Source organism: Callithrix jacchus, chromosome 10 (genome assembly GCF_049354715.1).
Source record: "Callithrix jacchus isolate 240 chromosome 10, calJac240_pri, whole genome shotgun sequence".
In the NCBI taxonomy this organism is placed as follows: Eukaryota; Metazoa; Chordata; class Mammalia; order Primates; family Cebidae; genus Callithrix; species Callithrix jacchus.
Window position 1 is genome coordinate 11,770,511 of NC_133511.1, and position 21,419 is coordinate 11,791,929.

At 41.6% G+C, this 21,419-nt stretch overlaps 3 protein-coding genes across 9 annotated transcripts; 1 reads left to right on the plus strand and 2 right to left on the minus strand.

Moving 5' to 3' along the window:
• Positions 1 to 134: 134 nt before the first annotated feature.
• Positions 135 to 7,837, minus strand: PIH1D2 (PIH1 domain containing 2). Of its 4 annotated transcripts, none has more exons than XM_009006793.5 (6): positions 7,737 to 7,837; positions 6,130 to 6,337; positions 4,084 to 4,207; positions 3,170 to 3,427; positions 2,555 to 2,820; positions 135 to 498 (listed from the first exon to the last, which is right to left on the minus strand). In XM_009006793.5, exons 2-6 carry the CDS (start codon positions 6,304 to 6,306, stop codon positions 364 to 366), a joined length of 960 nt encoding a protein of 319 aa, XP_009005041.2. In that variant the 5' UTR covers positions 6,307 to 6,337; positions 7,737 to 7,837; the 3' UTR covers positions 135 to 363. The 4 variants fall into 4 exon arrangements, with proteins under 4 accessions (XP_009005041.2, XP_009005040.2, XP_035120405.1 ...); XM_009006792.5 differs by lacking the exon at positions 7,737 to 7,837 and adding an exon at positions 7,156 to 7,188; XM_035264514.3 differs by lacking the exon at positions 7,737 to 7,837 and adding an exon at positions 7,110 to 7,188.
• Positions 7,409 to 19,815, plus strand: NKAPD1 (NKAP domain containing 1). Of its 4 annotated transcripts, none has more exons than XM_009006790.5 (6): positions 7,409 to 7,503; positions 8,701 to 8,777; positions 11,348 to 11,448; positions 14,250 to 14,399; positions 16,084 to 16,137; positions 17,180 to 19,815. In XM_009006790.5, exons 2-6 carry the CDS (start codon positions 8,709 to 8,711, stop codon positions 17,685 to 17,687), a joined length of 882 nt encoding a protein of 293 aa, XP_009005038.1. In that variant the 5' UTR covers positions 7,409 to 7,503; positions 8,701 to 8,708; the 3' UTR covers positions 17,688 to 19,815. The 4 variants fall into 4 exon arrangements, with proteins under 4 accessions (XP_009005038.1, XP_002754434.2, XP_002754435.1 ...); XM_002754388.7 differs by having other exon boundaries at positions 17,183 to 19,815; XM_002754389.7 differs by having other exon boundaries at positions 7,459 to 8,057.
• TIMM8B (translocase of inner mitochondrial membrane 8 homolog B) lies at positions 17,447 to 21,369 on the minus strand. The gene is made up of 2 exons (XM_078339448.1): positions 21,260 to 21,369; positions 17,447 to 20,101 (listed from the first exon to the last, which is right to left on the minus strand). Exons 1-2 carry the CDS (start codon positions 21,341 to 21,343, stop codon positions 19,934 to 19,936), a joined length of 252 nt encoding a protein of 83 aa, XP_078195574.1. The 5' UTR covers positions 21,344 to 21,369; the 3' UTR covers positions 17,447 to 19,933.
• Positions 21,370 to 21,419: the final 50 nt, after the last annotated feature.

The window sequence follows — 21,419 nt, forward strand, 5'->3', positions numbered from 1 at the left end:
GTCTGGGATTTCCTGATGGAAAAATTTACTAGAGACTTTTTCAAGCAGTAAACCAAGAGTTGTCACTTGTTACTTGGAAACAATTAGAATTTTTTCTAAATGATAAATTACTGAAGATATCTTTAAAACAAGTATTTCATGGCAATACTGTTTTTAATAGTTTCTGGTTGATGTTTGTTTGAGAAGAAGAAAGTGAGTTTAAAAATAGAAGACAAAAACAGCTGCAGAGAAAATCTGTCAAGATGAACTTAGAAAATAATGGAATTGTTATTTAAGATAAACTACTATCTCTTTACCCATAATGAAGGTCCTTTAATTCACATGACTTTAGCACTGAAAGCCCAAGCATATGATACTCTTGTTTTACAACAAAGGCATTGTGATGATTAGCGTGGATTTTTCTTTGATAAATTTTGCTGTAGTCATTTCAGTATCAACAGGTTTTGGAAGATTCAGATGTAATCTGTACTTCTCAGATACTTCAATCAATAAATCATCCTAAGAATAATAAACCAAGAGAGTTATTTCCTGCTTAAAATTTGTGATGCAGTTACTCATTCCTTTCCCATAAGATCTAATTTGTTGCCATAACTTGGAATTAGCAAAAAATTACTGTTGTAAATCCCTTAGATTTTAAGGTGGCCCTGCTGCTCACTACATCACATGTTAACTGATGCAGTACCACAGTAGAGTGTTGCCATTCTAAATTATGTGGCTGACCAGCAGACAGCAAGGAAACATTGGAGCCTGGAAAGATGGTGATCCATGTTTCATAATGATGAAGTGTTTAGTGAAACTGACACAGTAATTTGGATGACAAATACTCTGTACCTAGTTGATTTGTGGCTTTAGGTAAAGAAGTGGGAAAATAGACAGTTGGGAACATGTATTTGTTTTGATTGCTATATTTAACAGGGTATTTACAAGAAAGATGAGCTTAGAATGGACCATTTTGCAAGTAAAATTAACAGGGAATTGGCTGAGCGCGGTGGTTCATGCCTGTAATCCCAGCACTTTGGGAGGCTGAGAGTGGGCGGGTCACTTGAGGCCAGGAGTTTGAGAAAAACCCCGTCTCTACTAAAAATATAAAATTAGCCAGGCTTGGTGGCATATGCCTGTAATTCCAGCTCCTCAGGAGGCTGAGGCAGGAGAATAGATTTAACCTGGGAAGTGGAGGTTGCAGTGAGCCAAGATGGTACCGCTGCACTCCAGTCTGAATGACAGAACGAGACTGTCTCAAATAAACAAACAAAAAAAATTAGAAGGGACTTTATAGAGTGCCAAGATTCTAAAACTCAGTGAAAAGTGGAACTAATTTTTATTTTCAGCCAGTAAAGGATAAAATTGAGAAATTTTTATCAACAAAGGTTGATTAAGACAATACAGAGGCAAAGATTAAATCTTCATAAATCTTCATGCTCTTTGCTAAAACCTTTGAATGTATTAAGGCAGACTTCAGTAAATTCTTACATTTGACTAAAATGACAGCAATAAGTCTAAAGAAGACAGGCAAGTCTTGAAATATGGGCAATGTCTAAAAAGAATTATGGGTATCACTGAGTGGAATCAAAGAAAATAATCCAGCCTGGACTAAAATAAACTAACTTCAAAATTTAAAGCAATCCTTTGGGCCCCAAGATTCTATGAGCAAGAATCAGGCTGAAAAGGCTACTTAGCATATAAGAATGGCACATTCTTCAATACTCTTCAGATGTGGCCAAGGTGGAGATAGTGGGAAAGAGGAAAAAAAGAAAATATCCTCCTGAAGACTGAAGCTAAAGGTCATGGAAAACAATGGAACTGGGGAGCTAGGTAATTACAGAACCTTCTCAAGGAACCTAAGTAAGAAATCCTCTGCCTCCAGAAAAGGAGCCCTCACAATGTCTACCTACTAGGATTTCAGAATTGCTGTGCACCAGTAACTGCAGTGTGCCTCTTATTTTACCAGTTTCTGAATTGAGATGGTTAATTATGGTTATCTTCCCATTCCACATTGTATAATGGATGGGACTGGCAGAGTACATAACTTTTCTTCACATGTCATAGTCCATGGTTCAAGAGGAAGAGAATGCAAAATCCTGTCCTCTGGAGTCTGATAGTGGGATTGGAGGTATTTCCCTTCTGGAAAGCAGCAAATATTTGTGACCAACAATGTAGACTGCGGTAGACTGCAGGACTGACCCCAGGTATTTGCTCTTCTGTAAGAGAACTGTACATCCCTGCCATATGACTTCCTGTGACTTGTCTGTGAGAACATACTTCTCAGTCCTCCGGATGTAGGATTTGGCCTTGTGACTTAAACTTTGGCCAATGGAGTGTGAGTAGAAGTGATATAATGAAGTGCCATGTCTGAGTAGAAGTATTAGGATCCATTGCATGGTTTGACCATATTTCCCTTTGCTATGGGAATGGCATATCTCAGATGGGAATTGCTCCTGCACCGGGTAACCTGAGCAAATCATTGTAAGCCCCTGAAATGCTATGGTTTCTTACTATGGCATAAGATAGTGAATCCTGACTGATACAAATGTATAGTATTATCTACTTAACTTACCTCAGAAACACTAAGATCACAGAGAGAGACAGAATTAATACCAGGTAATTCAACTTTCAACTCAATTTTCAGAGGTTTCTCATTGTGATCATGCACAATTTTTATTTCATAGGCTGGTATCTTCATCTCCACCTCGATTTCAGTACTAGAAATCTCTTCTATCAGACATACTGCTTTGTCTGAAACTTGGTCTTTTGGCAGTAACAGTTGAGGAAAATGATCTGGATTGCTCATAGTACTGCTTCGTATATGTCCAAGAGTTAGTTCTTTATGAAAAAAAGGGTGGGGCAGGGAGATAAAAAATAAATCCACAACATAAAATACTATCAAGCTATGAGCTGTTATATATGTGGTGTTAGTAGAGATGGTAGATAAGTTATATTAGTTTAGGAATCTTAAGCCAAAAGAATGTTAAGCCAAATGATTTGACTGAAAAATTTTCAGGATTTTAAAATCAGGGATATGATAATATTTCTAATATCTAATATTTACATTTTTTTCTATCTTAAGTTTCTCACCTTTTAAAATAGAGACTTCTAGTTTGCAAAATGTATAAAGGATGCAAAAAAAAAATCTTCAAGCAGTTTAATTTTCCATATACAATCATCGACTTACCCCTTCTCATTTTTTCTCTTAAATCTGTGGAATCAGTCTGGATTCCCATCAGATTTTGTTTCATTCTTTGAATGCTTCCTTTTATTCTAAATTTGGTAATACAGTAAGAGTGTGAGAGGGTGAACTGGAATTGCTCCTCGATGCATTTCATGGCCATCTGAATTAACTGATTTTTTATCAGTTGGTCCTTGTCTGCCGCCTGAAGAACATCAGGATTGTAGGCAACGTCGATGACTGTGTAAGCATCTGTGTGTGTAACTGAAGGTATGAAATGAAGACAACTTGTTGCACTAATGATACTGTCAGGTATATATTAAACCATATTCCTGATAAAGCTAGAGAATATTCCTGTATTTTTCAGAGGTAATCATAGTAGTGCTACAGCAATTACGACATTTCCTGGCACTTTTATATGGATTAAAACAGCTCATCTTATTACAAAAGTGAAACAGTATTAAATTTGCATAAAGGTACCCTAGTTGTAATTCTATTATCACCAAACAAAGAATTTTACTTGAAATCCTCTCAATCGCCAGGCGCGGTGGCGCACACCTGTAATCCCAACACTTTGCGAGGCCGAGGCGGGTGGATCACGAGGTCAAGAGATCGAGACCATCCTGGTCAACATGGTGAAACCCCATCTCTACTAAAAATACGAAAAATTAGCTGGGCACAGTGGTGCGTGCCTGTAATCCCAGCTACTCAGGAGGCTGAGGCAGGAGAATTGCTTGAACCCAGGAGGTGGAGGTTGTGGTGAGCTGAGATCGCGCCATTGCCTTCCAGCCTGGGTAACAAGAGCAAAAAACTCCGTCTCAAAAAAAAAAAAAAAAGAAATCCTCTCAATCAAGTAAAATCATGTCCATTCCTAATAACATTTTTACAAGGTGCTTTCTCTCTCCCTTAATTATTTGTACCTGATGTCTCAGTTGTATCTTCTGGTTTGCCAACAGCTAGAGGTACTGGATGAGTGGCTGACTGGGGAGCTGGGATCCTTGTCCACTGACACAGGTTGATAAAAAGTATTTTTTCTTTTGGTTTCTGGAAAGCAAATAATTTTGTGTATCTCAAAACCTAGTTTAAAACCATTTAAGGCTGGGCGCAGTGGCTTATGCCTGTAATTCCAGCACTGTGGGAGGCTGAGGTAGGCAGATCACCTGAGGTCAGGAGTTCAAGACCAGTCTGGTAAACATGGTGAATCCCCTATCTCTACTAAAAATAAAATTAGCCAGATGTGGTGGCAGATGCCTGTAATCCCAGCTACTCAGGGAGGCTGAGGCAGGAGAATCGCTTGAACCCAGGAGGCAGAGGTTGCAGTGAGTGGAGATCGCGCCGTTGCATACCAGCCTGGGTGACGAGTGAAACTCCATCTCCGAAAAAAAAAAAAGAAACCATTAAAAAAAATAATATCCTAAAAGCCACTCACCACACGACTGAAAGAATTTTAGGCTCCAATTAAGTCATTCCGTGTATTAAAACTGTTTGATTATACTGTTGTTTCTTGTTTTTCTCAAGGCTGCTGGCTTTTCTTTTCCTTTTTGTGGAGAACGGGATCTCACTATATTGCCCAGGCAGGTCTCAAACTCCTGGGCTCAAGTTATCCTCCCACCTCTGCCTCCCTAAGAGCTGGGATTAGGGGCATGAGCCACCATGCTGGTGGCTGCTGCCTTTTAATCAGGAATCCGGACCAGGCATGGTGGCTCATGTATGTTACCCGAGCACTTTGGGAGGCTAAGGTAGGAGGATCGCTTGAGCCTAGGAATTTGAGACTAGCCTGGGAAACACAGGGATACCCTGTCTCTACAAAAATAATTTAGAAACTGTCCGGGCACAGTGGCTTACGCCTGTAATCCCAGCACTTTGGGAGGCCAAGGTGGACAGATCACCTGAGGTCGAGAGTTCGAGACAAGCCTGACCAACATGGAGAAACCCAGTTTCTACTAAAAATACAAAATTAGCCAGGCATGGTGGTGCATGCCTGTAATCCCAGCTACTTAGGAGGCTGAGGCAGGAGAATCGCTTGAACTTGGAGTCAAGTTGTGGTGAGCCAAGATCATGCCATTGCACTCCAGCCTGGGCAACAAGAGCAAAACTCCATCTCAAAAAAAAAAAAATTAGCTGGGTGTGGTGGTACCTATGATCCCAGCTACTTGGGAGGCTGAGGTGGGAGGATCGTTTGGGCTGCAGTGAGCTGTGATTGTGCCACTGCACTCCAGCTTGAGCGACAGGGCCAGCAAGACCCTATCTCAAAACAAACAAACAAACAAAACTTGCGGCTCCCAGAACTGGAAGGAAGCAGTTGTTCTAAGTGAATTTGACCTTATTTTACCACTTCTTTATCTCCCTAACCAAATAAGTTATTTGAAAAAATTCCAACTCCATAATTTTCTACTAAATCATTTCACTACTTTTTAATCTTTATTTTAGCAGAAAAAATGGCTGGTTTTTAAATCTCCAAGAACTATCAAGTATGAATTTCCCATTTTTACTCCTTCAACATAGTCTTTTCATGCTGTGTTTCATTTTCTATGAGAAGCAATTTCCCTCAAGTTTTCTTGTGTTAAACTAGCAGTAGCTAGCTGGGCACAGTGGCTCATGCCTGTAATCCCAATACTTTGGGAGGCCGAGGCGGGTGGATCACCGAGTTCAAGATCAGCCTGGTCAACATCGTGAAACCCCGTCTCTACTAAAAATACAAAACTTAGCCAGGTGTGGTGGGACATGCCTGTAGTCCCAGCTACTCAAGAGGTTGAGGCAGGAAAATCGCTTGAACCTAGCTAGGAGGCAGAGGTTGTCGTGGGCCAAGACTGTACCACTGCACTCCAGCCTGGGTGACAGAGCAAGACTCGGTCTCAAAAAAAAAAAAAAAAAAAAAAAAGTAGCAATAGCTAAGTGTAAGGTATTCCCTGGTTATTCTGGGATAATTTCAAGACCTCCCCATCCCTGGCACTAACTCAACTTACCAGAATCCTGGTCTGTAGGCAAAGCTGTGGTTCTGGGGCAGAACAGAGCTGTTTCCCTTCTTTCAGCTGCTGTTGAATAAACTTCTCATAGCCCTCAGGGTCACTTTCAGCTAGATCATCTAGGAGATTCCAAAACTGAGTAACTTGGGTGAGCAGACCCTTTGAGGATGTTTCCATAACTGATGAATGGTGAATAAGTTTCTTAAGCCTGTGGAAAGACATGACTTCAGGAAGAAAAATGTCTGTGGAACTATTGATTTATTTCTGCTTTGGGGAGGCGGAATGGGCAGGAATTGTTCTCGTGAAGTTAGCACTTAGCACCTGTGTCTAAAAGGTGGATCAGCACCACTTTATGTCTTCCTTATTCTTTAATTATCTAGTACCTCCTCCTATCTTCTCATGTTGTCCTCTCAGATAAGGCCTTACATTGGACCCTGACAAGTCAGAGTAATCATTTTAAGTCTGGGTTTCCTGATCTTCTTGTTTCAACACCTGACTCGTATCTCCCCAGTTCTGAAATTGCCACTTCTAATATTGCCAGTTCTGAAATCTTATGTTGGGTTAGGGCCACGTGAGACTTCTTTAATCGTCAGGATAGTTTGGTAATTCAAAGCATGGACTCGCGAGCCAGAATGCCTAGATTCCGGTCTTAGTTCTGTCTCTAGCTGTTGACCTTGAGCAATTATTAATATGTGTGTGTGTGTGTGTGTGTGTGTGTGCCTCTTTGTTCTGCTCAAAATGAAGATGATAATACCTATATCATAGGGTTATTGCGAGGATTAAGTCAGCTAATAGAGAGGCTGGGACCCTTTAGGTCTTCAGATAACTCTCCTTGGCCTCTTCTTCCATTAGAGAGGTCTCCCACAGCATCTTCACAATGAAGGAAAGAGGAGGTTTAGATTCTTCAACTACTATGTTAGGGTTACGCTAAATGGCAAACTTAACTAACGGGTAATCATTCCATAGGTCTGCAAACCCACCTCTTCTCTCAGTTCTAACGGGTAATCTGTAAGTTGGCAAACCCACCTCTTACTTCCTTGACAAACCGCAACGTCTGTTACCAGGGTAACCAGCCTTGGTACAACATCTAATTGGGTCCGGGGAGTTTCAGGCAGAAAAGTCTCTTTATATCTAGTTCCGGAATGTCTCCCTTCTGATGCCAAGCTAGCACCTTACAGGCAAGCACCCGCCACGCTTCTGCACCAATTAGTCTCTGGAGTGTCCCGAGAACCCTCCCTTGTGGGAGTCTCTGGGCCGCCTGTTGGTGGGAAGATTTCTCAGGAGAACGACTTCCGGCCTGAAAAGGAAGTCTCCTTTTTCTCCCAAATCGCTTCTTCCCCCCCTACCCCCCGCCACGCGAGGCTGCGGCGCACGGTATGGGTGTGTTTGTGTGTATTTGTGTGGGGAGGGCATTTGGAGGGAAGGTTACCGGGAGCTCCGAGGCCGCTGAGGGGCAGGGATCCCGATGACAAAGATGGGGATATTTCCTCTGTCTTCCATTTGGAAACCTCAACACCCGCTTCAGGCCCCCTAGATACTTCCTGGGGCCCAACCTAAGGCCGTAGTCATCCAAAGCGTTCCCATCTTTTCTGGGGAGTGAAACTTACCCCCGGGGTTCGTCCCAGAGGAGCGTGAGCGGGGAATGCCCGGGTCATCCCGGCCGTCCGAATTTCGCGCCGGCTCAGCATCCGGCTTCGGTCCGGGAGAGAGAATCTGCCTGTGGATCTGGGCTGAGGGCGGCAGAGGCCTGGGCCACAGGTGAGGGCAGAATAACCAGTGGGAAGGCTGCGTTTTCACGAAGGACTCGGGTGAAGCTGCAGAGCTGCCTTTGAGCCCTGACTCCTTGGCTTCCTGGGTCGGAGGAGATCTTGTAATGGAGTGGTTCTTCGTCTCACTAACAAGATGCCTGATTCCCTCAGGATCAAGGGGTGAGTGAGCGTTGGGATGGTTGCACAAAGCCCTGCTAGCCACACACGAAAATATTCTTGTCATCTAGTTTTTGGAAGCTTCCATACCAAGCAGGAAATAAAATGCCCCCAAATGGAGAAATTTGGGACATCTTTGCCTTTGATGTTTTGAGTCATTAGTTTCTGTTACTGTTGACATCTGCGGTTCCTGACACTCTCAAATTTACGTATTTGCTTCATTGCAAACTAATGTTGGGATTGGAGGTTTGATTTTTAATCTAGACATTGACCTACATCATTTGCCTGGGACTGTGTGGCTTGGGATATTACAGCTTTAAGGGACCTTCATCTACAAAATTGGGATGGAGATATTTGCCCCATACAAAATAGAGTTATGAGGATTAAATAAAATAGTGCTCATGAAAGCATTTATTTTTATGCAGTCTTGTGCATTTTCAAAGAACTTTAATGTACATTATCTTTTTTCATCTCACATTAGTGTGTTCAGGCATTTCCCTCTTTTAATAGTAAAGGGAAAACTTAGGATCTCTGACTTCTAGTTTTCAGTGATCTTTCCTTTACCTCATGCTTCTTTATAAAGTTTAAGAAAAGATGACATAATTAAAGAAATTATTACTAAACATTATTTGTTGATTCATTTCAGATTGAAGAATGTCCCGGATTCCACTGGGGAAAGTCCTCCTGAGGAATGTCATCCGGCACACAGATGCTCACAATAAGGTAGGAGGTACAACCTAGTTATTCCTCAACACTTACTGAAGGCAAACAGTGTGCCAAACATTATTTTGGCACAACTGGGAGATACAAAGAATATTCTTGTCATCTAGTTTTTGGAGACTTCTGTAAAAGTGGGAAATAAAATTATGAATAAAATAGATAATTATAATACAGTTTGATCAGTGATGTATAACAGAGATATTTGCAAAGTGCTTTGGAGCACTAAGGAGGAAATAATAAAATCTACCTTGGGGAATTAGAAAAGATTTTACAGAATGAGTGGTATTTGAGCTGCTTATATTTGAACTGGTTCTTGAATAGGTATAAGTTTAACAGGTATGAAAGATCATTCTGGATAGAGAGCATCATACATTAATATGGCAATGAGAAAGAGCATTAATCAGTTGAGGCATGGTAAGAAATTTATATATCCAGAAAGTAGGGAATGTAGGGGTTAGTAGCAGAAGATAAGGCCTCAGTGGTAATTAGAGTTGGATTGTGATGTTTGGAGCTAAGACTTTTTCCTCTAGGCAATAAAGAAGCCATCAAATGTTTTTGAACAGGGTGTGACATGATCATAGTTATATTTTAGAAAGGTGATTTGTCAGCTGGGTAAGGAATGAATCAGATGGAGAGAAACAATAGAAAGATTAATTAGGAGGTAATTACAGTAATACAGGTGAGAGATGATGAGTGTTTGCATGAAATTAGTGACAGCAGGGATGAAGAAGAGGAATTTAGGATAAATCCAAAGAACTTGATGGCTAATTAAACGATAATGATAAGAATGGAATCTAATTCAGCTGACATCGAATAACACAGGGTTTAGGGACATCCACCCCCCTCCACCCCCTCCCCCGGCATAGTCAAAAATCCATGTATAATTTTTTACTCCCTCAAAACTTAAGTGCTAATAGCCTACTACTTACTGACTGAAAGCCATAGCAATACCATAAACAGTGGATTAACACATGTTGTTGTTGTTGTTGTTGTTGAGACGGAGTTTCGCTCTTGTTGCCCAGGCTGGAGTGCAATGGTATGTTCTCAGCTCACCACAACCTCCATCTCCCAGGTTCAAGCGATTCTCCTGCCTCAGCCTCTGAGTAGCTGGGATTACAGGCATGCGCCACCGTGCCCAGCTAATTTTGTATTTCTAGTAGAGACAGGGTTTCTCCATGTTGATCAGGTTGGTCTTGAACTCCTGACATCAGGTGATCTGCCTGCCTTGGCCTCCTAAAGTGCTGAGATTACAGGTGTGAGCCACTGCACCTGGCCAACACATATTTTTTATGTTACGTGTATTATATACTGTATTTTTACAGTAAAGTAGCTAGAGAAAAGAACATTTTCTTATGAAAATCACATTGAGTAGGCTGAGGAGAAAGAAGAGGGGGTTATTTTACTATCTCACAGGTGGCAGAGGTGGAAAAAATCTGAGTGTAAGTGAACCTTCACAATTGAGATTGCTGTTCACCTGTGTGACTGGGTAGATCATGATGATTCTGTTGAGATAAAGGACAAAAAAAAGGGACAAATATGATAGGAAAGGTAATTAGTTTGGTTTTCACCATGTTGATGGTGAGCTGTTTATAGGCTGTCCAGACAGTTGAAAATTAAGGCTTGGAGGAAAGGAGAAAAGTTGGGGCTGGACATAAAGGTTTTGGAATTATTGATAAGAGGTAGATTATAAGAGGTAGATGATAAGAGGTTGTGAGAGTAGATGAAGTCACCTAGGAGAGCACATTTAATGAGAATTGGGCCAAGGTCCCTGGTTTAGTTTTCTTCAGTAAACTGTACTGTTTTTGGTTTGATCATATTGTTACTATCATCTCACCTGATTTTTTAAAATTATGAGCGAGGGTAAAACTGTTATGCAAGCTGCCTGTGCAATTATGTTAACCTGCCCCTAGTTGTGTAGTAAGCTTAGATTTGATATGGTGGCTAAAAAAAGATAAATCTAGGACAGATTTATGAAATTATGGAGGAAGACTTAGAAATAAAGTGTGTTCATGTTCTTTGGGTAATCACATTTTGCTTTTCAGGAAATTCTCTAGCAGCCATACTGTTTATTTTATTTTGTTTTTGACAAAAATTACAATGTTGTGAAAAGAGATTTAGCCTAGGGAGTTTAAAGACCTGTCCTTATTAGTTTTTTTTGACTTTGGTAAAATCTGAGCTTTTGTTTCTTTGCAATAAAATGTAATAATGGTAGCTGTTTCATTTTCATCATGAGATTGCTTAAGGTTCATTTGAGGTGATACAATTAAAATAACATTGCATTTTGGAAACGGGGCATTATTTTCTAATCACAGCATAATTGCAAAATTGATAATGTGATGCTTGTCTATACATGGGTTCAAAAATTCTATTGGAGTAGAATTCTACATATTTGAGATTTACTGGATTGGACTGTTCAGCCACTTTCTAGAGAAACCAAAGTTTGTTTTCCAGGTTCATGATCATAGCCCAGTCTGTAGCCCAGTAATTAGATTGTATTTTCAGTTGGTTACTTTTCTGTAATGTAAAGTTATTTTTAGTAACCTATTTTTATTTCTTTCCTTTTCAAAAACTAGATTCAGGAGGAATCAGATATGTGGAAAATAAGAGAACTGGAAAAACAGATGGAAGATGCTTACCGGGGGACCAAAAGGAAAATGCTACCCAGCAGTTCAAGGTGAAGCTGCAGCTCTGAGAACTAAAGTCATTCTCATCTTCTTCAGAATATCAACTTTTGTTTAAAGATACTTCAGTATATTAAGGGTAGATGAATTCAGTTCTGTGAGTCCTTAAACCTTCCCTCTTTCAGAAATCTAGACCCAGGCATAAAATAATGGCTATGATGCATATGGCCCCACTCTTTGTATTTATTTACAATGGAGAGTTAAAAAATTCTACCTGAACAATTATGAATATGTAGGATTCTGTGGATTCTGACCTTACCTGATAGCTTTTAATTTAAGATTTTTTTTTTTTTTTTGAGACAGAGTTTCGCTCTTGTTGCCCAGGCTGGAGTACAATGGCGTGATCTCAGCTCACTGCAGCCTCCGTCTCCCAGGTTCAAGCGATTCTCCTGCCTCAGCCTCCTGAGTAGCTGGGATTACAGGCATGTGCCACCACGCCCAGCTATTTTTTTTGTATTTTTAGTAAAGACAGGGTTTCTCCATGTTGGTCAGGCTGGTCTCAAACTCCTGACCTCAGGTGATCTGCCCACCTTGGCCTCCCAAAGTGGTGGGTCACCGCTCCCCGCTCTAATTTAAGATTTTTCTATTGGAATCTTGTGGTCACTAAGTTGATCAGTTATTTTTTTCTCTATTAATCTTTCATTCTTTCAGGCTTTTATTCTCGTAGCTGGGACTGCAGTTGCATGCCACAATGCCTAGCTGTTTTTTTGTAGAGACGGTGTTTTGCTGTGTTCCCTGGGCTCATGCAGTCTTCCCACGTTGGCCTCCCAGTGTTGGGATTATATGCATGAGCCACTTGTCCAGCCTCAGACTTTTCTTCATCCTCTCTATTCACTCTCTTCAGATTCACAGCCTTTCACATTACTTTAATACCTTGAGTATGAATATGAAGGATTATGCAGACTTAGTTGTCTTTTTTCTGTGGAGAGGCCTAGGAATGCTTGAGTAATTGGGAACATCCTTATATGCTTGTAAGTGTAAGAGCTATATATATAAGAAATACTTAAACTCTTGAGGAGCAGGGCTTTCGATTTTCTCATTTGCTGTTATATTCCTACCAGCTAGACCGTGCCTGGTACATAGGAGGCCCTTACAAATATTTTATTTTTTTGAGATGGAGTTTCATTGTTGTTACCCGGGCTGGAGTGCAATGGCGTGGTCTTGACTCACTGCAACCTCTGCCTCCTGGATTCAGAGGATTCTCCCGCCTTAGCCTCCCAAGTAGCTGGGATTATAGGCCCCTGCCACCATGCCCTGCTAATTTTTCTATTTTTAGTAAAGACAATGTTTCACCATGTTGGCCAGGATGGTCTCAAACTCCTGAGCTCAAAGTTATCCACCCACCTCGGCTTCCCAAAGTGCTAGGATTACAGGTGTGAGCCACCGTACCTGGCTCCTTACAAATTTTTGATAACTGATTACCAGCTTACTGGCTTGTTGGTAGAAATGGTGAACAGAAGCTGGATCAGCGCTTCTCACCTTTTTTTCTACTCTAGTATTCCCATGGGTTAGGCCTTGATCCCACTGTTATTAGGACCTTTCTATAGGAAGTTGCTGGTTTGCAGAAAGGGAAGTGTATTTCAGAATCTCTAGGGTAGTTTGAAGTGTCCCTAGCTATGATTATGTTCTGCTTCCCTCTTTGCATACCCTCCTGGTTGAGAATCAGTGAATGAACTATCACATGACACAGTCTAGAGCTGATTTCATCCATGCTTTGCAATAGGAGGGGTACTAATGGTCAGATTTTTTCTTTTTTTTTTTTTTTCCTGAGATGGAGTCTCACTCTGTCTCCCAGGATGGAGTGCAATGGTGTGATCTGGGCTTAATGCAACCTCTGCCTCCCAGGTTCAAGTGATTTTCTTGCCTTAGCCTCCCAAGTGGCTGGGACTACAGGTGTGCACCACCATACCTGGCTACTTGTTTTGTGTTTTTAGCAGAGACAGGGTTTCACCATGTTGCACACACTGATCTTAAACTCCTGACCTCAAGTCATCTGCCTGCCTTGGCCTCCCAAAGTGCTGGGATTACAGGCATGTGCCACTGCACCTGGCCTGGTCAGATTTTTTTTCCACTGGACTTTACAAATGTACAGAATGGAACAGATAATAAAAGTGCTGGGATTGTAGGCATGAGCCACTGCATCTGGCCTGGTCAGATTTTCTTTTTTCTTTTTTTAAAAAAAAAAATTTTAAATGTTTGGCCAGGATGGTCTCGATCTGATCTTGTGATCTGCCCACCTCAGCCTCCCAAAGTGCTGGGATTACAGGTGTGAGCCACTGCACCCGGCGTCAGAATTTTTTCTTATTTTTTTGAGATGAAGTCTCACTCTTATTGCCCAGGCTAGAGTGTAGTGGTGCAATCTCAGCCCACTGCAACCTCCGCCTCTTGGATCCAAGCAATTCTTCTGCCTCAGCATCCCCAGTAGCTGAGATTACAGGCTCCTGCCACCACACCCGGCTAATTTTTGTATTTTTAGTAGAGTGGGGTTTTGCCATGTTGGCCAGGATAGTCTCAAACTCCTGACCTCAGGTGATCCACACCCACCTTGGCCTCCCAAAGTGCTGGGATTACAGGTGTGAGCTATCATTCCTGGCCTTGTCAGATTTTTTCCACTGGACTTTACAGATGTATAGAGAGGAACAGATAATATCTTTATTATTAATTTTTTTTTTTAGCAGTAAGTAGCATGTTGTTTCCTTCCCCTTCAGCTTGTTCCATGAGTTTTGTGCATGATGTTCCATAAAGTAAACTCACAGATGGCTTTTACAGCTAAAGTTCTTCTGCTCTCTCTTAGCCGGATGCGCAGTGACGGTTTTGATGAAGAGAGTCAAAGAGACTATTGGAGGCCAAAGAATGAAATTTCTGGAACACTGGAAGATGATTTTCTTAAGGCTAAATCCTGGAACAAGAAGTTATATGATTATGAAGCTAACATGCCAGACAGGTTTGTGATTAATTCCTGTGAGCATTAGTATTTGGCCTGAGAATTTGTACTTACCAAAATTAATTGTCTCCACACAAATTTGTGCACAAATGTTCGTAGCATTATTAATAATGGCCAAAAGGTAGAAATCCAAAGTCTATCAGCTGATGAATGGGTAAACAAAATGTGGTATATCCATACAATGGAATATCATTTGGCAATAAAAGAAATGAAGTATAGATACCTGTTATAACATGGATAAACCTTGAAAACATTATGCTGAGAAGGAAGAAGCGAAGTCACAAGACCACATGTTGTGTGATTCTATTTTATGTACTATGTCCATACATAATTGTAAGATTCCATTTATTGGGTAGGCACGTCCATAGAGACAGAAAGTAGATTAGTGATTGCCCTGGGCTGGAGGCACTATACTTTTTGAATTCCATGGTATGTGAATTATACTTCCATAAAGTTGTTATTTAGGCTGGGCACAGTGGTTCCTGCCTATAATCCCAGCACTTTGGGAAGCAAAGGTGGGTGGATCACTAGGCCAAGAAATCAAGACCATCCTGGCCAACATGGTGAAACATTGTCTCTACTTAAAAAAAAAAAAAAAAAACAGAAATTAGCCAGGCATGGTGGTACACGGCTATGGTCCCAGCTACTCGAAAGGCTGAGGCAGGCTGAGGTAGGAAAATCATTTAAACCCAGGAGGCAGAGGTTACAGTGAGCCAAGATTGCACCACTGCACTCCAGCCTGGCAACAGAGCCAGACTCCGTCTGAAAAAGAAAAAAAGTTGTCATTTAAAAGAAAATAGGCCAGCATGATGGCTCATGCCTATAATCCCTACACTTTGGGAGGCCAAGGTAGGCGGATCATAAGGTCAAGAGATCGATACCATCCTGGCCAACATGATGAAACACCATCTTTACTAAAAATATAAAAATTAGGTGGGCGTGGTGGTGCGTGCCTGTAGTCAGGAGGCTGAGGCAGGAGAATCGCTTTAACACAGGAGGTGGAGGTTGCAGTGAGCTGAGATCATACCACTGCAGTCCACACTGGTGACAGAGCGAGACTTTGTCTCAAAAATAAATAAATAAAAATAAGGCTGAGTGCGGTGGCTCACACCTATAATCCCAGCACTTTGGGAGGCCGAGGTGGGTGGATCACAAGGTCAGGAGTTTGAGACCAGCCTGGCCAACACAGTGAAACCCCATTTCTACCAAAAATACAAAAATTAGCCAGGCATTGTGTGCACCTGTGGTCCCAGCTACTCGGGAGGCTGAGGCAGGAGAATCACTTGAAACTGGGAGGCAGAGATTGCAGTGAGCTGAGATCATGCCACTGGCATTCTAGCCTGGGCAACAGAGTGAGACTTTGTCTCAAAAAAAAAAAAAAAAAATTGTCCCCTTGTAGACAGCATGATATTCTGAAGTGTTTTTGGAAAAGTGCTTCATAGCGAAAGAGTAGAGTATAAGAATTTGTTAGTGTTTCTTAAGGAAAACAATGTGTCTGAAATGATAGTGTACAGTACAGGAAATATAACTGTTACTGAGCTATAATGTGGACTTGGTTCTACCATATCTCTATTTTCACTATTTTGTGTGTCTGTGTATGCATGTACTCCAGAGTCTAATTTTGATTTAATTTCCAAAAATGTATGCATTGCTTTAACAATACATGTAATGTGTCATATTACAGATGGGGTCACAGTGGTTATAAAGAGTTATACCCTGAAGAATTTGAAACAGACAGGTAAGGAAAATAGGCTTAATAAAAGAAACTAAGATGGTACAAAATCTGTACTAGAAATTGATTTCCTAACTTTTACAAAGAATATACTTCCCATTGAAAATGTAGCTAGAGGGGCCGGGCGCGGTGGCTCACGCCTGTAATCACAGCACTTTGGGAGGCTGAGGCGGGTGGATCATGAGGTCAAGAGATGGAGACTATCCTGGTCAACATGGTAAAACCCTGTCTCTACTAAAAATACAAAAAATTAGCTGGGCATGGTGGCGCGTGCCTGTAATCCCAGCTACTCAGGAGGCTGAGGCAGGAGAATTGCCTGAACCCAGGAGGCGGAGGTTGCCCGAGATTGAGCCATTGCACTCCAGCCTGGGTAACAAAAGTGAAACTCCATCTCAAAAAAAAAAAAAAGGAAAGAAAATGTAGCTAGAGAAACAATAGGTGATTTAATTAGGATATGATCCCTGTTTTGCCATTCTCTGGTTGATGTTTGGCATGTCTGTAAGCATTTTGATTTTTATATATAGTATTCCATACAGTAACTCAGTATGGCAGCTTAGAATTTTTATCTCCATTTTAAAGATGAGGAAACAAAAACTCAATCAGAATATTAAAGTGTTAAAGTATATGTTAAAGTGCTGATTTAAAATTCAGATGTTGGCCGGGCACAGTGGCTCACCCCTATAATCCCAGCACTTTGGGAGGCCGAGGCGGGTGGATCACGAGGTTAAGAGATCGAGACCATCCTGGTCAACATGGTGAAACCCCGTCTCTACTAAAAATACAAAAATTAGCTGGGCATAATGGCGCCCGCCTGTAGTCCCAGCTACTCGGGAGGCTGAGGCAGGAGAATTGCTTGAACCCAGGAGGCAGAGGTTGCGGTGAGCCAAGATCGTGCCATTGCACTCCAGCCTGGGTAACAAGAGCGAAACTCCGTCTCAAAAAAAAAAAAAATTCAGATGTTAACTTCAATTTTTATCTAGAATGCAAAATATTAAAATATGTATTTTCTTTTTTATATAAAAGCTTCTCTTTTTTACTTTTTTATTAGTAGTGATCAGCAAGATATTACCAATGGGGAAAAAACATCTCCCCAGGTAAAATCATCTACCCATGAGTCCCGCAAACACAAGAAGTCAAAGAAATCCCACAAAAAAAAGCAGAAAAAAAGGTCACACAAAAAACAGAAGAAAAGCAAAAAGGAAGCCATGGATATAACAGCAGATTCCTCGAGTGAGCTCTCAGAAGAAACTGGGGCTTCCAGTACAAGGCAAAAGAAACAACCGCATAAGCGCAAGAAAAAATCCAGGAAAAAGTCTCTCAAGAAACCTGCTTTATTCTTAGAGGCAGAAAGTAACACTTCCCATTCAGATGATTCAGCATCCAGCAGTTCTGAGGAAAGTGAGGAAAGAGACACTAAAAGAACCAAAAGGAAAAAGAGAGAGAAAAAAGTCCATAGCCCTGTAGCCAACAATGAAATACAAGAGAGGACAAACAAACGCACAAATTGGAAAGTGGCTACAGATGAAAGGTCTGCTGAGAGCTCAGAGGATGACTAAATGGGAAACATTTTTGTTTTCCACATGACTGTGGATATTTACAGTTCTTACTCCTTGTGGTTTTGCAGGTGACTCTTGTTCAGCACGGGGGCCAGAGGTCAGAGCTGTCTTGTGCCATCTGTATGTTCCGACAGACTTCTTGTCTTCTAGTCCGGCGTTAAGCTTGATCCCCTTTTCTTGTTAAAAGGGCATCTGGTATTTTGTTATGAAGGTTTCTTGAAGAGATTATTTTTTGCAGTTAATCACATTTAGTATAGCACACATATACAGCAAATTAAAGGACCCAGAAAGCTGGATCCAGTGGTAACCTGGGTACACCAATTGGAATATTGAATTTGGGGAAGTCAAGGGCTGGGATCAAGAGGTGGATTGGAACTAATGCTGTGTAGGATGGTATGACAAGGCAACACTATATTGCTCTTTGTTTATATAGCAGGTATCACAACTGACTTGTCTTTAGCCTTGGTGCTTCGATCCTTCTGTATTTTGACCCTACAGGTATGGTCCAGTTTACTTAATCAGGAAATGGGCCTAAGAACAAACGTTTTCCTTTCATGGTAACATCCGTAGACAACTTACTAGAAGAGACTACAGTTTCCTCAAATTTCCCTGCTGGACGGGGCCTACAGCTGTACTTAGTATACCCCTAAACATTGTAATTGGATAGTAAATGGTTTTCTAGCTCCATTGCTGTATATTTGCCTAAATGGACTTGTGTTCAAATTATTTCTTCAGTTGTCACAGATAAATCCTTTACCAAATGGGGAAGAAATAGGAAATAGTCATGTTGTCTAATGGTACTCTGGATTCAGGGCAGCAACTGCCATTTAAACATTATCTTATTAATGAACTTTAGGTTTTCCCTGAAACTAAGTTGAATTATTTCCAAAATGAAACAGGCTTCTCAGGGACATACCCACTTCTTCCCAGTCTGCCTTTGGATTAAAGCACCAAGCAGAGACCACGTTATTTCCCTTTGCTATACTGTGATACTTAGTATGTTAATTCTTAAGAAGCCAAAATGTCACTGAAAGAAGGCTCGCAGAACACAAGTGCATTTTTTCACTATGGGAAGAAAGATCAAGTGACATGTTATTTTTTCCTGATTGTCACTTAATGGGCCGAGTAAAAAGCTTGAAAACTCAGACTTTTGATTTTGGTTCTGCCACTAATTGGTTATGAGGAGGCCCAGAGCAGGTAAATTCACCTTCCTGGCCTTACAATTTCCTGGTGTGTAATACAGAGTTAATTCATGGTAGCATGACAGTATAAGACACCAGCAGTAGATACAACTATGATGACATTCCATGAGGTGGTATTTTTAGTTCTAACTACTAAATTTGTCCTCTTTATGGGACAGATTTCTAATAAAGTGCTTGGTCTTAACATACATGGTTGGACAGAGGTGCCCTATCCCTTAACTATGAGCAGGTGCTACCTTTTGGGATATTTATTTGAAATTTTAATACTTTGGTACTCAATTGTCAATGTTCCATGGTGTGTATTTTTATTTTTGGGATTAGTGGGGGCCTAAAGGGAGGGGAATAGTCTATAATTACTACCTCTTAACCTAAAACAATTATTTTGTTCCTGGAGCAAGTTAAAGCTTTGTTAGAAGGAGCTTTGGCCATATATTTTTTAGCATGCATTGTTTCTGTGCTCTGAAAGTACTGATTTTAAGCACGGATTCAGGAAGATGGGCCAATAGAACAGGTCATCTCCAGGAAATTGGCTCTATTTGGTTCCTGACCTTCCCTTCCTCCCATGGTAGCAAGGAATACACATCTTGCATTTTTTTTTTTTGCCATGTTAATCTTTTCTTGGTCATGTATAAGCAATAAAGCTGTTTTTTGTTCTTCATCTTTCTCAACCCCAAATTTTCTATGCCTTAGGCTTTGATGCTTCTTCCAACCCCCTTAATATGGCCTAGGGTGGCTTTTCAAAACCTACAATCCCCCATTTGCACTGCTGGCCATGGAGCATTTATTTCTAGTATTCCTGCCAATCAGAGATCTCTATATTCTAAAATGGGATTAAAAGAATAGTTGGAGAATTCACATTATTGAATAACTGATGTGATATAGCCTGGAATTTCTGAATTCCAAATAAATAAATTTCACTCTTTGAACATTTCATCTTTTACTTTTTAGCACCAGCAGACTTGATAACAGCCAACCTTCCCCTACTGGCCCTTCAGTCTGCTTAATAACAAGTCCTTTGCTTCTGTCATTCTCCTGGGGGATAGCCTACTGCCCTCCTTTCTGTACAATCTGGGCAAACCGACTGGTGATGGCAAGAGTGGTGTCAATGAAGCGGTCTACACAGCTGGAGAGACAGTTTTCAGTTCGAGAATCTAGGCGATTCCCTGGCTTCTCCACACACTTATCCCAACATAGTTCCATGAAATGATGCACCTAAGAGGAAAGAAAAATAGTAACCACTGGGTCTGCAGATAGGCCTCACTCTGTTTAACTTACCACTTTTTCACGTCTGACAAACTATTCTTTAAATGAACCACGGAGCCACTTTGGGCTCTTCTCTTTCTTCATTTTCTAAGTAGTCACCAATATTGATGCAGATCCTCATCCCTACAGATTCTACATTCTCTAATAACCTTTTATATTCCCCAAAGCAGCGTGAACAAACTAGGGGACCAATTCATTTCCCCGGACTATTGGATTCATCTCATTCCAAACCTATCCCCTAGAGAAGGTAATTCTTCCACTAAACCTTCTGGGGGTTATGGATCCACTTCCCCCAAGAATGCACATACTGGCACAGAAATTACGTGCACTTTCATTAGAATGTTCAGGACCCAAAGATTTCTAGCCAGGGTTCTTGCTGCTTATCCTCCGAGCACCCTCCGCCTCCCACCCAAAAGGGAGAAAATAGCCATTTTATCAAGAGCTTACTATATGTGAGGCTGGGTACTAAGAAGTCAGTTCTCTCTAACGTCCTCAAGGATAGCTGTCATCACCTCCCATTTAAGAGGCGTGATTATGTAGTCCAAGGTCATGGAGCCAGGCCGGGTCAAAACCATGCCCGAAGGGCTCCAAACCCTTATTCTAAATCCATAGTCTACAGCGACTACTTCAGAGTCCACCTTTCTCCAATAATGTTCTAGTGCTCCATTGTTTTCCAATACATCACCGCATATGATCCTCACAATCCAGTGAGGCAGTGGGGTGACGGTGAAACCAAAGCCCACAGTAGATGGGTTATCTTTTCTACGGGCACGTGGCCTGCAAGGAGCACAGGGAGGAACAGAACCCAGATCTTCCAAATGCCACTAGTCATGTCGCCGGCTAACTAGGCTCCCGTACCCTTGCGTCGCCCAAATTTTCTTCCCTGCTTTACACCTCTTTTCTCCACGCTGTGCTTACGTAGCCGGCACCCGAGCACTACCGGTCACCAGGGGCAGGAGGGCCACGATTTGTCTTTTGTGAGACGAGCGGGATGCAGCCGGGATCGAGAACCACGTTGCTTCACTGAGCCGCCAGTGTACAGACCTCCGAGCGTGCCTAGGACCAGTATTTCACCTTCCTTTCCCTTCACCCTCCCCGTCCCCGCACCTGTGCAGTAAACTGCGCCTTCTGCTGTTCCGCAGCCACCAAGCGTTGCAATTCCGCTTCATCGGCTTCACCCAGCTCCGCCATTGTCCGCCTCAGCCTCCGCACCTTCCGGCAACCGTGTTTGCGCATGCGCGACGGGTGTACCCGCCTCTCGACTTCC

What these genes read in the sequence shown, in the direction of transcription:
- TIMM8B (XM_078339448.1), bottom strand. Translation starts at nt 21,343, where the DNA reads ATGGCGGAGCTGGGTGAAGCCGATGAAGCGGAATTGCAACGCTTGGTG. An exon ending in AGGCGCAGTTTACTGCACAG is followed by an intron (nt 20,102 to 21,259) that starts GTGCGGGGACGG and finishes CTTTCCTCTTAG; the next exon opens with GTGCATCATTTCATGGAACT.
- NKAPD1 (XM_009006790.5), top strand. Translation starts at nt 8,709, where the DNA reads ATGTCCCGGATTCCACTGGGGAAAGTCCTCCTGAGGAATGTCATCCGG. An exon ending in ATGCTACCCAGCAGTTCAAG is followed by an intron (nt 11,449 to 14,249) that starts GTGAAGCTGCAG and finishes GCTCTCTCTTAG; the next exon opens with CCGGATGCGCAGTGACGGTT. An exon ending in GAAGAATTTGAAACAGACAG is followed by an intron (nt 16,138 to 17,179) that starts GTAAGGAAAATA and finishes CTTTTTTATTAG; the next exon opens with TAGTGATCAGCAAGATATTA.
- PIH1D2 (XM_009006793.5), bottom strand. Translation starts at nt 6,306, where the DNA reads ATGGAAACATCCTCAAAGGGTCTGCTCACCCAAGTTACTCAGTTTTGG. An exon ending in GCCTACAGACCAGGATTCTG is followed by an intron (nt 4,208 to 6,129) that starts GTAAGTTGAGTT and finishes TTTGCTTTCCAG; the next exon opens with AAACCAAAAGAAAAAATACT. An exon ending in AGATACAACTGAGACATCAG is followed by an intron (nt 3,428 to 4,083) that starts GTACAAATAATT and finishes TCATACCTTCAG; the next exon opens with TTACACACACAGATGCTTAC.